The sequence below is a fragment of the Brienomyrus brachyistius genome, chromosome 4, assembly GCF_023856365.1.
Source record: "Brienomyrus brachyistius isolate T26 chromosome 4, BBRACH_0.4, whole genome shotgun sequence".
NCBI classification, from domain to species: domain Eukaryota; kingdom Metazoa; phylum Chordata; class Actinopteri; order Osteoglossiformes; family Mormyridae; genus Brienomyrus; species Brienomyrus brachyistius.
The window spans coordinates 10,090,792-10,107,824 of record NC_064536.1 but is presented as its reverse complement, the minus strand read 5'-3'; the positions used below and the strand labels follow the sequence as shown (position 1 = coordinate 10,107,824).

Sequence of the window (17,033 nt, the reverse complement as noted above, 5' to 3'; positions counted from 1 at the left end):
GAAAATCCTTAGACCCATGCAGAATAAACCATGCTGGTACATCACTGTAACATATTAACAGTACTAAACAGCACTTTACATTTCTTCTGAAGATCTTCATTCATACAGATGTTCTTCTGTCCAACTAGTTCTGGTTATCTATGGGTTGTATATTGCTGCTACATTTTATTTGAAAAAAGCAGTACAAAACCACAGTTCTACCATCTGTACTCACGATGAAATGTAAGAGATTAAGCTCAAATCAAGATGCTGGAGGGAATATAAAGGTTTTTGAGATTTAACAAAATAGAGATGTGTTTTTTTTACATGTAAAATCAACTTTGTAATATGCTGACATCAAGAAATATAAAAGGGGAAGTTTCTTCTTAGTGAATTGATGAAATGATAAGGCTCCTTCTTGGTGAATTATGATCTCTCTGTATTTTCCTTTTTTCATTCATATCTGCTATGAAGAGATAAGGAGTTAAAGGTCACCTGAAGGACACAGATAAAGTAACACAAGTGACACATAAAGTAACACATTAACATTACTGTTAAAACCATCTCACCAAAATCAATTTTCCATTTAAAAAATAGCTATTATTTTTATACATAAATGGAATACAGTAACGATTTTATTGAAATATTTTTGTTTCTTTCAGACCTAAAACTGGCAGCGTCATCAAGTCAATCTCAGCATCAACTTCAGAGACAAATTGCTTTACACTTACTATTTTGTCAGTGTGATCATGTGTGCATGACACCTAGAGAGTAGTGCAGGTCTAGTTAACTCACCTATTTGTGCTGGATCACTAAAGAGCTGTAGGTCACTTCAGAGTCATTAAGCTGCCGTTCTTTTGACTGTAATGAGCAGAAAAGAAGGACCCTGCTGTGATACATTGTTTTCCCAAATACTGTAAGTCATATGATGGACAAATGAAATTGTACTTACAGCCTTTGATGGGCGATTTGCCTTGATGACAGCAGTACTGTATGTAACCTCATTATCATGGTGTGTATCCATCTTAGCCAAAATACACAGTCACAGTTCAGAAAACAATACAGTCACAGACATTGGCATTGACAGCCTTCTTCAGTGATGCTAATGAGTAAAACTGAGCAGCAAGCAACAAGATGCTGAGTATAATAATATCAGAAGTAAAGGCAGTAAAAATTAAATAAACTTATTAAAAATTTCAAAACACAACTATTGTAATTTAAATTACATCTATGTATCACCGTGAGATGTTAACTTACTCTGTTGCCTTTTCTTGTTCTTCTCTCTGTAATAAAGTTAATAGAATCATTCTGCACAAATTCATACCAACTTCTGTGTCTATTGTGGCTGATATTTCTGGTGGATAATGGCCTGGATTAAAGTGCATAATGTGAATCTGCATCATCTGTATCTGATTAAATAGAAAAGTAATGCTCATGTAGACATGGCTCATGCAAAATCAATGAACAGACTCTTTCTTGGTTAGAGAAATTTTCATCACTGTAGCCTAGAAAATCCACATATTGAAGAATTGATTCCCATTCCTCCCTGTTGGTTAATGTGTGTGGAGTTTACATGGCTTATTGCTCCAGGCTTTCAACGACACTGTACTGGGTAAGAAGTGTAGAATATGGATGGAAATACTTACTCCGCATTTGCCACAGCTTCCAGGTTCCCATCACAACAAGCAGAAGAAGCAGTAAGAATCCACATGATGGTAGAAGTATTTTCAGCAGAGACACACTGTACAAATTGTTTAAATACATGTTAGTAATGGTGGGTTGTTAGCTTCACAGGCTAATGGGGTCTTCAATCAATATGTCAAAATTTGGAGAACACAAAATTAAATGTCTTTAAAGTTATTGTTATTTATTTGGAATTGCGCTGGGTGAGAGGTGTGGGTCAGCTCATAGCCCCCCAGTTCGGTGCCATTACATTGGAGTTTACCCAAGTGTTCGAGGGTCACCTCCCTTCAACTCTGGGTCGGGGGACAGGCTCTGACTGTGGTCTGTGCCTATGCTTTGAAGAATAGTTCAAAATGTCCGGCCATCTTGGAGACTTTGGATTGGGAGCTGGAAGGCGCCCCCTCTGGGGACTCTATTGTTTGACTGGGGGGACTTTAACAGTCACATAGGTACTGACAGTGAAAGCTGGAAGGGTGTAACTGGGAGGAACAGCCTGCCTGATGTTCATCACAACGGTGCTTTGTTATTGCAGTTTTGTTTTAGCCATAATTTATCCATAGCAAATACCATGTTTGAGCATAAGGGTGTTTATAAATGCACCTGATACAAGAACACTCTAGACAGCAGCTTGATGATCAATTTTGGAATCGCATCATCTGATCTGTGGCTGTATGTCTTTGACACTTGTGAGGAGAGAGGAGTAAACTGTCAACTGATCACCATCTGGTGATGAGTCAGATCAGATGGTGAGGAAAACGCCAGACAGACCTGGTAGACCAAAATGCACAGTGGCATATATCTGGTAGCTGCCCCTGTCTGGGAGATTTTCAACCTTAACCACTGGAATAACTTCACTTATGTTCTGAGTGAGGCTGGAGATACTGAGCCATGTTCCTTTCCTCCACTGTTGAGGAGGTTGGGCAGAGTTGTGGCCATAAGGTTGAATGTCATTGTGGCAACTCCTGAACCTGGTGGTGGCCACCAGCAGTTTAGGGAGGCAGCAGAGGTATCAGCATTCTGAGGTACTGGCAGTCTAGGTGGGCTGCAGTTTTGGCTGCAGCGGAAGCAGAAACTCGAGTCTGGGAGAAGTTCGGTGAGGCCATGGAAAATGATTTGTGTTTGGCCTCGAAGAGACTCTGGCAAAGTGTAAGGTGATGTAGAAGGGGGAAGCAGGGCTTTGAGGATGCTGATTACAGCAGGGAGAGAATCCTGTTGACCTCAACTGGGGAAAGAGTCAGGTGATGGAAGGAATGTTTTGAGGACCTTCTGAATCCCGTGACATGCCTTCCTTGGGAGAAGAAAAGGTGGAGGACTCACCCATCACTAGGGCTGAGGTCACCGAGGTAGTCAAAAAGTCTTCAGTGGCAAGGCTCTGGAGTGGGAGAAATTTGCCTTGAGTTCCTGAAGGCTCAGGATGTTTTTGCACTGTCTTGACTGACACGTCTTTTCAACATTGTGTGGAGGTCGGGAACAGTGTCTCTGGATGGGCAGACTGGGGTGCTGGTCCCAATCTTTAAGAAGGGGGACTGAGCAGTATGTTCCAATTTCCACACTCCTCAGTCTCCCTGGGAAGGACTATGCATGGGTACTAGAGGCACTGCTCCCTGGGCGCTGAATTAGCTGCCCCTTGCTATGTCACCATGTCACATATGGGTTAAATGCAGAGAACACATTTCGGTGTTGCGCACTGTGTGCTGTGGTGTGTCAACAATGACAATTAATCACTAAAAAATAATAAAAAAATAGAGGGAAGTATCCAGCCATTGGTTGAACCTCAGATCCAGGAGGAACAATGCATGTTTCTAGCTGCAATCAAGGGGTGGAGGATGTCTAACTCTGTGACGCTAGGATTGCACCTCTGTGTTTTGCAATGATATGGTCCTTCACTGAGCTGTGACGTCCAATGTGCACTAGGGCAGTCTGCAGCCAAATGTGAAGCAGCTGGGATGAGGATCAGGCCACGGTTCTCATCCTGGTGGATTTTCTCCTTCCAAGTTGAGGATGAGTTACTGCCTGAAGTGGAGGAGTTTACGGGTCAATCTGTGTTTTTACCCTCAGTTATGGTCACATGCTCTGGTAGTGACTAAAAGAATGAGATCGTGGAAAGAAGCGGTAGAAATAAGATTCCTTCCAAGGGTGTCTGAGCACAGCCAGACTGGGTGAGTAACTCTGACATTCAGGAGGGGATCGAAGTAGAGCCACTGCTCCTCCATATCAGAAGGAACCAGCTGAGGTGGGTCAGGCATCCAGCTAGGATGCCCAGAAGTCTTCATTAGGAGCTGTCCAACTGGGAGGACTCCCCAGGGCAGACCCAGGACATGCTGGAGAGATTACATCTCTCAGCTGGCTTGTAAGCGCCATGGTATCACTGGAGAAGCTGGAGCAGGTGGCTGGGGAGAGTGTGATCTAGACATCTCTGCTTAGACTGCTGCCACCTCTACCCAGACCCAGATAAGCAGAGCAAGATGCATGGATGGATCAATGGATGGATGGATATATAACTTCACATACTGTCACGCCCAGCTCATACGATCCTCGTGTGTGCCACGCCCCCCTGATTATCCACGTGTGCTTCCCCGATCGTACCCAGCTGTGTCCGATTATTTTCGCCCAGTCCTGTCTATTTCAGTCCATGTCTTGCCTTTGTTCCTGGTCCGTCATTGATGATAGTCAATGTACGTGCTTGTGTTCCGTCCTGCCCTTCCCGTGAATAAATCCCCGTTTTCCCCACTTTCGCCTGCTCGCCTGTTCCTTGCCGGCTTACCTGCCTGTGCGCAACCCAGCACTTCACCAGCACTCTGACACATACTGTAGGCATAGTCTTTTCTTGTTACTTGGATTACATTATTTATATCCATCCATCCATTATCCTACTGGGTCGCAGGGCATTATTTATATTTCATACATATTTTCCTTAAATATTGGTACAGGATTTGATTAGTTGTTGATTAATTATTGATATAAGATTTGATTAACTACTTAACACTGCACCTGGTGAAACGCTGTGCATGTGTCCCATTTCTGGCTCCAGTAGGTATCAAGTCAGTTGAAGATGGAACTGCTGAAGATTCTGTCGATGATGTTGTTGGCATGTTTGTAGTCAAGGTCGTCAGAGTTGTTGAACCTCTAGTAGCTGTAACACAGTTCAGTATTTCTGAGTTTATTCATATAACACGATTACATAGAATTAGTGAAACACAACTGCTGTGCGATTTGTAATGAGAATTTCCTTTCATTCATTTTTTCATACCCATTTTTCTATGCAGGGTTGCAGGGGCTGGAGCTTATCCCAGACGCTATGGGCACAAGGCGGAGAATAACCCAGGATGGAGTGCCAACCCATCACAGGGCACATGCACAACACTCATTCACAGATTCACACCTACAGTACAATATGGTAACTCCAATTCACTGTAACAAGTGTTTGGCCTATGGGGGAAACCGGACAACCCAAAGGAACCCTAGCATAGATTTAAAATATGAATATTATTTATGAGTATTAAATTGATAGTCAATCAGTGTAACATTATTATCATATCTATTTGAGAGTCATGGTTTGTTCAGTGTTTAGCTTACTCTGTGTTTGATGAGAAACAGTAATATGAACGGGGAAGTTTAAGTCTCCCACACCACACCAGTACCAGTCTGTGTCCTTCATCTCCAGTCTGGTCAGAGTCACAGTCATTATTCTTTGTACATTATTGACATGCAGTTTAGTTCTGTCTCTGTCGAAAGTTCTGCTCCATGTTTGTAAACAGGACTTCTCCATGTTTCTCCTGCACCATGTCTTCTTGGTGTACTTGTCTTTGTCACTGTAGAGACACTGTACAGTGACAGTACCGCCCACCTCACCATTCACCATGATGTCCCTCACTGACAGGTCTGGAGAACCTTAACGGAGAGACAGAATGGATACATGTTATCTGCAGTGGTTAAAGTGTGTCTGTATATCTTTGTATCTCAGTGTGGATTTATGAATACTTTTGGTAATTCAAGACTGTTTAACATGGAATTATTTATCTTGAGGTTGATTCTCCCATGCACTTAAGTCAAAAAAGTGCAAAGCTGTGTGTTTTTTAACTTAAGCGTATTCTCCCATCGACTTAAGTGCACTTAGGCGATTTACACATTTTGGGCAGATAAACACAAAAATATGGGCATATTGCATGTAAATGACTCTTAAGTGCATTCAGCCACTGACTTAAGTACACATAAGTGCATTTTTCACTATGTGCTCTGGAGGGCTGTATTAGAGGTATTAGAGTGGATTTTCACTCCTGTCCTGTCCCACTCTCACAAGAAAATTTCCATTTCATCCCAATCCTGGGGGAGGGCAGGGGGATGGTTTTAAGATTGCAAACCTAGCTAATCAGCTAGGCTATGTTTTTTCACCAAGTCACAATAAGACCACACACACACACACACACACAACTACAACCATGCAGCAACACTCCCTGCAACTGAATCCACACTCGCCAGGCATGTATTCTAACCAAACACACCGGCAGTCTGTTATACAGTACAACTCTAACCCGACAAGCAAGCACATATTGCTGTTGCTATACAACTTTTCACCTTGAACAGGTGTGAATAATTCATATAATTACATGAGACATATATTTCTATACTCTATTGTGTTATATAAGCATAAACATGTATATTACATGGTATATATTATAAGAAACAAGTATATTAACATCACGCAGTATCCAAGTGACATCTGCTTTGTCTACATACCTAGCAGGTAAATCAATTAGGCTAAACAGTTGGTTGATTAAAAAATGATTCACTTAAAAGGACAAAATAACAGGTTCAAAGGAACGTCCTCATGATCCTAAGATGCAGTAAATGTACATGCACTCCGGCGAGTGTGGCAGACAGAGACAACCAGAATATTCCACCCTCGCCTTGATGTGCTTCAACTGACCAACACTGAATGCAACACGTGTTTTCGGGTGGATCGTGAAATGCTCCATTTTTTATTCAAATTCTTGAATTACCTCACCAGGACACTCGTCTAATTGGTAACCATAGGTGCTTTCACGCCAAAGTTTCAGAGTTTGGTCTCTGGTCTGCCTTGATCTGGAATTTTCTTTTATCACTTTCACATCATACAACAAGAACTGGGACCTTAATAAGCACGGGAGATGCAAAAAATTTGTAGGTTAAATTTCACATATAATTTGACATGTAACTGCGCCACAACTTATTCTATTGATTCTAATTAAATCTGGCCAGCAGATCGATCTTTCATTTTCTACAGAATAAAAAGCCATGTAATCTTATCTCGCTAATATGTGCTGGCAAGTTTCACTGCTGCCAGCAATGAATATTAGACAAAAGTAAATCAAATTTTGTGATGCAGAAATAATATGGAGACACAAGCAAAAAATGTTCATTGATGCATTACATGTAATTGGGGTACAAAAATAATTAGGCCTGCTCAATTTCTGCTCTGCTTCATATTTTTATGCATTTCCATGTCACTTCTATTCCAGCAAGAAACAAGAATAAATACTGTTTCTGAATTTTGTGCAAAGCAATTGACAATGCCTGAAATTTTTAGGCGTATTAAAATTACATAATTTAAAGCTCAGATTTAATGATCAACCATTTTCCCCAAATAGGCACCACTGTTGCAGTTTAAAAAATCAAAAAACACAAAACTAGACAAAATGTTTTTAAACCATTCGATTTTGATCATTCTACAAAAGCAACATTGATCATTTGCAAAAGCACAAAAATTTGTTAGCTTGACGTCAAACTACTTTAAAAAATTCGAGAAAAGTGTTACGTTAATGAGTTTGTGAGGAATGGCCCTTATCGTAAAATCAAATGCATATACTTCAGTTTTTTCCCCTCTTCATTCAGAACAATTCTGCATAAACAAGGAAATATGCCTAAACAAAATATATGGTGCAAATATTTGTATTATTGCTAATATAGACTGAAAGTTAAGAATGCATTTCTGATAAAACAATTATGCAGTGAAACGCATGGTTAAAACAAGCTTAAGCTTATACGCTTAATCTATGATATATTATTCCTAACCAAAACTAAAATCCCAGCCCTCTACCCTATTAAGCATAAATTTATGCTTCCTGTTCTGCGAGGCCTTCTCCTTCAGGTGAAGTGCGGTGGGCATGTCCACGCTGAGGAGGGGAGAATACGCTTAACTCGAAAGTACGTAACTTTAGGTGTTATTTTAACTTTGATGGCAGAATCAACCGTCTTCTGCCCATTCCATATATAACACAATTTAAATGTCATATTAAGAACATATTACCTTTGATGACTGTTATGTTATATGAATTGTCAACTGCTCTGATTTCCCCAACAGATTGTACAGCACATAAATATATGCCAGAATCATCACTCTGCAGGCTCCTCATGGTCACTGTGAAGACACCCTGATCAGGGGAATCAGTGACTGACATAAGGCCTCTTTGAGAAAAACAAGTTGCCATTGATTCCATGCACCATTGTTTCTGATAATCAGTATACTTGTTATCATAGGAACATGGAATGATCACATTCTTTTCTTCCTGAACTGTTATGTTTATACGTCCCATCTCACCATTAGTGCCTGCAGAAACAAAAGAGAAATGGTTACATGTTTTTTAAAAGAGAAAAGATTAACAGGAAGGTCTCCTGCACCTATTATGAGCCTCTGAGAATGTGTGGTTTTCACACGCTGTGCATGTATTTGAAAAAAACTTTCCGCTGCCTTATGTTAGACATGCATATATAAATAGTTAACCCCTTGAATTATACTGAATTAAACAGTGGACCTTTGTAATTTGACAGTTTTTTGTGATCCTTTGTACAGTGAACAACAAAGAGGTGAAATGAAAATCCACATTTAACCAAAAACTCGGCAGCATACTACCTTCATTCAAGACAGTTTGTTTTAATAATTCAATGTCTATCTGTTAGATCATTACTATTAATGGTAGATTTATTAGAAAACACAATTTTATTCTAAATATAAATACAATTTAGATTAGGTTTACCACAAGCAATACATAAAGAGAATATTAAGCATACATAGACATATCATACAATATATAAAATAATAGCATTTTGTAATTCATTTGACAATAATGCCATTTGAAAAAAAAACAAATGTAACTTTATGAAAATTTGCCATTTAAATGAAAAAATAAATTTAGGAGGCCCAACTGGTTTAAACCTAGTATATGTGGTTTAAACCTAGTATATGTGGTTTTAACCTAGTATATGTGGTTTAACACTAGTAGAATAATTTTTCCATTGCTGCATCCTGTGCATTTCTAAAGACATAAATGAAACAAATGATTACATGATACTAAACAAAGAGGAAGGTTTTGCTTCCCTGGGTCAGAGAAATACTACCAATCCTTATAAACATGCAGGGTGCTCACCAAGTTGGGGCTTTGAATGTCATCTGAGAAACACTAAAGAAGTGGAGACACTCCTGCTGTAAGCTGTAGCACCAGCCGAATGGTCTACTTGGCTATAGCACTAATCGAAAAGTGTGGGCATGTAGCAAGTGTTAACAAGCAAAGGCTTTTCAAACTTACAGCAGGAGGACCTCAGCTTCTTCTTCTTTTTTCAAGTGATTATATAAATTGTCTGTGTGTATATAGCTCTGGAAAAATTAAGAGACTTCAGCAATTTTATGTTTTACTAATTTATGTGTGCAAATCAGTGAATAACATATTTTTTGCAAACTGCAGCCTGGTTCTTTGTTTCTCATTAATGAAGGGCTTCTTCCTTGATTTTTGGGACTGCAGTCCTGCTTCTAGGAGCCTGACACACACTGTCCTGGCAGTGCACTTCACACCAGCACTTAATGTTTCCCATTCCGTTTGAAGGTCACTTGATGTCATCCTCTGATTCATGAGAAACTGTCAGATAATTTCCTGCCATCTCTGCCATTATAAAGTGGCACCACCCTGTACCTGGCTGGTTTCTGGTCATTTCCAGTGTCTTCACCTTATTCTTGTTCTGATGTCTTAGAAATTTTGAATCTGGAAGCTACCTGCTGTTCAGTGTAGCTTTCTGCTAGTAGAACCAAGATTAAACCAAGATTTAAAAATGCAGAATTGTTGAGAAATACACAGTGGTCTCTTTATTTTTATCCAAAGCATATATATACATACATGCATATATACAAACTTATTTATCTGTTTGTTTGTTTGTTTGCTTGAAGGCAGTAGGGTCCTGCTTTTTAATGATATTTAGGGTTCAGTTACTTGTACATTTAAATACCATCATACAGACATATCTCTAAGTATATCAAGCATAGAAATGCAACTGATTTGAATTTTTATATATATACACATTGCATTAATGTTTATATATATATATATATATATATATATATATATATATATATATATACATACACAGAGATACATTGACACATAATGTATAGAATGTAAATATTATTCAAAAGATTTACACTGTTATTTTACAAAGCCGTTACAACATTTATGGAAACTTATAACTGGGTAACTTGTTAATTATAGAAATGCAAAAATTAAAGTCGTATAAATTACAATATATATTTTTGCATGTATTCCATTGTACTATACAGCTTTACTCTCAGCTACAAAATACTAACTATGCAAATATGAATTAATGCCTGCATTAATACCTTTCTTAATGAAAATAATGGAAATCATAAAATTATCCACTTGACTATGTAGCCGATAGCAATTGGCAGCAAGATAAATCATTATTTTTCTTTTTTCTTAGCTTAGTTTTGTTTGTATTACGTATTATTGTTACTGAAAGATAACAGTTATTCTGGTATTAAGGCAGAATACTTAGTGACTGAATCTTACCTGATAAAACAGCAATGACAGAAATGAAGAAGAATCCTAGAATCATCTTTGCACCACACAGTGTTTCTCATCTGAAACAGTTCATAGCTTGTGACCTAATAGCTCAGTAACATGTGCTTTCTGGTGAATAACTCTGACTTCCTGTTGCATGACCACATCTCACAAGTACCTTACATACTCATACAGACAGTTTTTACCGTCTTAAGAATGACAGTGGATGCTGTTATGCATTAATTTCAAACTATGAATTCCTGTGAGTGATTATATGCATACATGCAACTTTAACATATATGATCTGTTTTGTCTCTGCACTTCTGTTCTCTGTTTCTCACAAGATTAGTAAAAAATAAAATAAAAATCAAAACTAAACCTATCACATGTCCATTAGATTCAGTCCCCACTCAACTTCTTATTGACTCCCCGGGAGTCCTGACAGAGCATATAACTGGTACAAAGATCACATCCTTGTCTTCGGGTGCCGTACAAGATCATTTTACAATAGTGATGCCCGTGTGTTAAGGGGCTGCATCAGAACTACAGCAATAACATTCTTGTCCACCATTGAGTTGAGCCAGGTTAAAGCTCGGTGATACATTCCCAGGAAATACTCTAAGTACATCCAAGAATGTAGCACTGTAAGCTGTCTAAAGCCCACGTCATTGCCAGGCATTTCTTCACTGTGGTGGAATATCTGGTCTCTCTCAGTAGGAGCTTGCGGCTGAGATACAGCACAGGTCTCTCCTCCTCTCTTTCACCTTCTGCTAACACAGCTCCAATCCCAACACTGGATGCATCTATTTGGACCAGGAACATTTTCTCAAAATCTGGACTGATCAGGACTGAGTGTATGCAGAACTGATTCCAAAAAGGGTTCTACTTGATAGTGTGGAAATGGTTTGTATCTACTAATTTGTATCAAATAAATTTGAAATCACAACTATAGTTCTCTAAACCAATTCCTTAATACTTTGGTTTAATATGATGTTTAATAATTTTTTTAAACATGAGGAAAGACACACATACAGTGCCTGTTGCTGTCTAACTGGATTTCATCTTTGACCAGTGTGTGGTTCCTTATACTGAAAATGCCTGAATAATCAATAGCATAATGATAAAATATAAAAGCACAAACTGAGAGAGGCAGCATGCACAGCAGAGGATGTCAGGCTTGCACAGTTGTGGTCAGTGGAGGCCCTTTATAATTCAGCCAGATAGAACTGTCTGCTGACAGGCTTTGCACGCGGTTTACACATCCTGTTGTTCTGTAGTACGATATATACGCACATACTTTCAGTTTTTCAATATGCTGTGTCAACAAGAAGCACCTTAAGTTCAGTTTATCGAGACACCCTGGACAGAAATCCCATCTCTGCAGGTCAAATGTTCAGACACAAAGTCATACATTATGATCAATATAAACATTTCAGTTTGCCAAGCCATATGTTTTATATGGGGGCAGCATGGTGGTGCAGTGGTTAGCACTGTTGCCTCACACCTCTGGGACCCGTGTTCGAGTCTCCGCCTGGGTCACATGTGTGCGGAGTTTGCATGTTCTCCCCATGTCATCGTGGGGTTTCCTCCGGGTACTCTGGTTTCCCCCCACAGTCCAAAAACATGCTGAGGCTAATTGGAGTTGCTAAAATTACCCGTAGGTGCGCATGCGTGTGTGAATGTGCCCTGCGATGAGCTGGCCCCCCATCCTGGGTTGTTCCTTGCCTTGTGCCCATTGATTCTGGGATAGGCTCCGGAACCCCCGCGACCCAGTAGGATAAGTGGTTTGGAAAATGGATGGATGGATGTTTTATATGTTACTTATAATTAAAACTGGACCATGGAGAAATGGAAGAAGGTGGACAGGTCTGATGAGCCATGTTTTCTGGTACATTATACGGATGGCCGGATGCATGCATGAGGCTTACCTGAGGAAGAGAGGGCACCAGGATGCACTATGGGAAGAGGCCAAATCAGTGGAGGTATAGGAAACCTTGGGCCCTGGCATTTGTGTGGATGTTACTTTGACATATACCACCTACCTAAACAGTGTTGCAGACCAAGTAGACCTTTTCATGATAAGGGTATTTCCCTTGGTGGCAGCCTGTTGCAGCAGGATAATGCGCCCTGCCACACTGTAAAAATTGCTCAGGAATGGTTTGAGGGACATGAAAAGGAATTCAAGGTGTTGACTTGGCCTCTAAATTCCCTAAATCTCAGTCCAATCCAGCATATATGGGATCTGCTTAACAAACAAGTTCTATCAATGGAGGACCCACCTCACAACTTTCAGGACTTAAAGCATAACTTACTGCTAAGGCTAAGTGCCAGATACCTGCAGACGTCATGTGGAGTCCATGACTCAACAGAACCTACAAAGTATTAGGCAGATTATATTAATGTTGTGGTTGAATGGTGTATGTGTTTGTATATACATATGCAAATATATACACCCGCATGTATGGGGCGCCGTTTGTAAAGGTACTAAACATTTTTGTGCTTACCACCTTTTCAACAATTAGTGCAATTTTATGACATTTAGCTAGAAGTCAATGGTGTTGTGGATCATCAGATTTTTTTGCTGTGTAGATTGCACCATTCCTCACATATGACCAGATTCTTCACCATGACAGACCGATGCAGCGCCCACATCACTGCTGACGTCGCACCGATCTGCCTGTCAATCTCCCACTCCATCCTTCCCTCACTTGTAAACAAGAACCCAAGATACTAAAACTCCTCCACTTGGGGAAGGACCCCCTCCCCGACCTGGAGAGAGCACTCCACCCTTTTCCGACTGAGGACCATGGTCTCGGATTTGGAGGTGCTGATTTTCATCCCAGCCGCTTCACGCTGCGAACTGCTCCAGTGGGAGCCCAAGGTCACGGTCTGATGAGGCCAACAGAAGCACATCATCTGCAAAAAAAAAAGCAGAGACCTAATCCTGAGGTCACCAAGTCGGACACCCTCAACGCTCTGCGCCTAGAAATTCTGTCCATAAAAGTTATGAACAGATTTGGTGACAAAGGGCAGCCCTGGTGGAGTTCAACCCTCACCAGAAACGAGTCCGACTTACTGCCGACAATGCAGACCAAGCTCTGACATCAGTCGTACAGGGACCAAACAGCCCTTATAAGGCAGCCCGGCACCCCATACTCCCGGAGCACTTCCCACAGGACTCCCCGAGGGACACGGTCGAATGTTTTCTCCAGGTCCACAAAGTACATGTAGACTGGTTGGACAAACTCCTACGCACCCTCCAGGACCCTGCTGAGAGTATAGAGCTGGTCCCCTGTTCCACGGCCAGGGTGAAAACCACACTGCTCCTTCTGAATCCGAGGTTCGACAATCCGACAGACCCTCTTCTCCAGCACCCCTGAATAGACCTTACCAGGGAGGCTGAGGAGTGTGATCCCCCTATAGTTGGAGCACACCCTCCAGTTCCCTTTCTTAAAGAGGGGGAACCACCACCCTGGTCTGCCAGTCCAAAGACACTGCCCCCGATGTCCACGCGATGCCGCAGATGCGTGTCAGCCAGGACAGTCCCGCAACATCCAGAGCCTTGAGGAACTCCTGGCGGATCTCATCCACCCCCAGGGCCCGGCCACCGAGGAGCTTTTTAACCACCTCAGCAACCTCCGCCCTAGAGATAGGGGAGTCCACCCCCAAGTCCCAGACTCTGCTTCCTCATTGGAAGGCGTGTCGGTGGGATTGAGGAGGTTCTCAAAGTATTCCTTATACCGAACCACAGCGTCCCGAGCTGTGGTCAGCAGCGCCCCATCCCCACCATAACCAATGTTGATGCTGCACCGCTTTCCCACCCTGAGCTGCCAGATGCTGGACCAGCATGGACCAGCATGACTTCCGTAGTGAGGAACACAAAGGTATTTATGGGTCATGGGCATGCACTGTTGTATTGTGCTGCCAGGCTGCTATGTAACGTTCTTGGCCTCTTCAATAAAACACTGTTAGCGTTCAGTTGGAGTCCAAGTTGTAATCGCTGTCCCAATAATCCAAAACAGTTACGGATATAACAATGTGTAGAGGAGTAATCATGAGTCCTTAAAATAATTGTGTTTGATGTGTCATCTGGGTGCACAGATGCTCCCTGGGATATAATGGTCATATTTTGGCTTTACGATGGGTACATGATTTTCACTTTCAGTGCATTATTCAGTAAATTACATGACATAATCAACAGTGTATTATAAAATAGGCTTTGTGTTAATGATTTTACTCTAGGTTAATGTAAGTGTTGTAAGCATAGGCTAGGCCATGATGTTTGTTAGGGTAGGTGTACTGTACTAAAATGCATTTTTGCCTTATAACAGGTTTGTCGGAATGTAACCCCATCGTAACCCGGGGAGAGGCTGTATTGGTTTTCCAGTTTTGTGTGATGCTAAAATTAAAATGAAGTATCAGCAGAGTGATTGGTTACAATTTACAACACTGGATCTAGCATCACAACAAGCATACCTTACAGCTATAGCATGCACCTCAACAAAGCATCATTCTAGGTCCAACTCCGGTAATACCTGCACCAATCCAGTGTCCATTATTGCTTGGCTACAGGTTCCAGCCCTGGCCTCATTGTCTTTTCCAGTCCTGGAGACGTCGCTGAGTGGCCTCTGTCAGTGATGGTCTGGTCAAGTTGCCGTGACTGAGACAAGTTGTCAAGGACACCGACTCTCTCAGTGATCCCCTAGATAATATATCATATCTCGAAACAACAAAAGAAAACTGAAAACTGATCTGAATGAATATGTTATCTCTGACAGAAAGGCACAATGCAATTTCTGCCTGTGCTAGACCTTGACTGAAGTACAGTATAATGCATTGATCAGTAATAGGTGCTCCTCACATTTTCAGGTTAAATTACTACAGACAAAATACTATGTATGCATGCTGGCATGGCACTTCTAATCTCCTGATGAACATTATAATAATGATCATAATCGACTGATTATCACTAGAAAACAAGCTTTGTTTTCTTAAGATAAGATAAACTTGTGATCCTGTGATAACATAAAATAAAAAAATATATATATATATATATATATTGCAAGCGCGGCTGTTCTTGTCTCCTGTGTACTCCAGATGGCGCTAAAGGCAAATAATAAATGAATGTCACCACAGCCGCTGATAGTTGCAGTCACACTGGCCTTCTGTCAGCAAGTCGTTTCTTTCTCAAAAGGTCTTCAGATCTGACCACTGTTTTTCTGGCCATTGTGTAGAGCTCACCAGATTTACTACAGCAGAGATGGGTGGCTATTTAACACACTCCTTAAGATTCAACTTTATTATCAATGCGCAAAGTACAAGTAGTCTAACAACAAAATGCAGTTTGGTTTCTAATCTGAAAGTGCAAAATCTGTTTCTCAAAATCTTGATGTGCACACAAACAGGTCTTGCGGGTTGTGAGTGGAGTAACCAGGGTGGCAAGAATACAAGAATTGACTGAATGTGCTTTTTCATGCATCCATCCATTTTTCAAATTGCTTATCCTACTGGGTTGTGGGGGGTCCGCAATGGGTACGTGGCAGGGAACAACCCAGGATGGGGGGCCATCCCATTGCATCGCACACTCACAGACCATTCATACACACAGGAATTCCTATGGGCAATTTAGCAAGTCCAATCAGCCTCAGCATGTCTTTGGACTGTGGGGAGAAACTGGAGTACCCAGAGGAAACCCCACAACGACATGGGGAGAACATGCAAACTCCACACACATGTGACCCAAGCGGAGACTCGAATCCGGGTCCCAGAGTTGTGATGCAACAGTGCTAACCACTGCACCACCATGCCACCCCCCATGCTTTTTCAACTAAGTATAAATGCATTTAAGTTGAGCTTACAATAAATGGCCAGTTACAAGTGCACTACTTGACACTGTTATTATAATGACAGAACAAACTGGCAAGTGCATATCACACAATGCCTGTTGTGTGATATCAGTGGGTCAGATGTAAGAGAAAGGGCTTTATTGGAAAGACAATAAACAAGGTCCACAGTCAGAGTCAGAGCCAGACAGGGCAAAACAATATTTAAATGAACAGGTGTAAGCGGTGGTCGGTGGGCAGGTGATGGCCGGGCGATATGTGTAGTAGATCCAGGGGCAAAGTAAATCTGTCTACAATGTCTGTAGATGAAAGCATAGGTCACGGGATTTTGGATTGTAGTGCAGTAAGATTTTGTAGTGTAGTAAGAAAATCGCTAGGAAAAAATGCTCAAAGTCTAGCTAAATCAAGAAGATCTTGTGCCTGGGATATGTGCTAGATGCGCTGAAGTAGGAGGGCTAAATAAAGTAAACTGGACACAGCTGCTAATTGTCTCTCGTGGATCTCAATCTAATGACTAGATCTTGAATTAAGAAATTAATTGATCTTTTTTGTAACCCATAAGTTAATTTGGTGTGTGTGTGTGTGTGTGCGTGTGTGTGTGTGTGTAAACTTTCATCGGACTGCTAACAAGATTGTACTTGTGTCACATTAAGCAACACACATTCCATAGACGGGTTGGCTAAGCTGTCAAGTAAACAAAGTGTGT

At 41.1% G+C, this 17,033-nt stretch overlaps 1 protein-coding gene across 4 annotated transcripts; it reads right to left on the bottom strand.

Annotated features, from left to right (window-relative positions):
* LOC125740791 (CMRF35-like molecule 3) lies at nt 1-11,074 on the bottom strand. 4 transcript variants are annotated; one of them, XM_049012443.1, is made up of 9 exons: nt 10,494-11,074; nt 7,949-8,248; nt 5,239-5,553; nt 4,654-4,795; nt 1,626-1,720; nt 1,237-1,348; nt 932-1,003; nt 775-840; nt 1-445 (listed from the first exon to the last, which is right to left on the bottom strand). In XM_049012443.1, exons 1-8 carry the CDS (start codon nt 10,537-10,539, stop codon nt 807-809), a joined length of 1,116 nt encoding a protein of 371 aa, XP_048868400.1. In that variant the 5' UTR covers nt 10,540-11,074; the 3' UTR covers nt 1-445; nt 775-806. The 4 variants fall into 4 exon arrangements, with proteins under 4 accessions (XP_048868400.1, XP_048868399.1, XP_048868402.1 ...); XM_049012442.1 differs by having other exon boundaries at nt 1-442; XM_049012445.1 differs by having other exon boundaries at nt 1,237-1,262.
* Nucleotides 11,075-17,033: the final 5,959 nt, after the last annotated feature.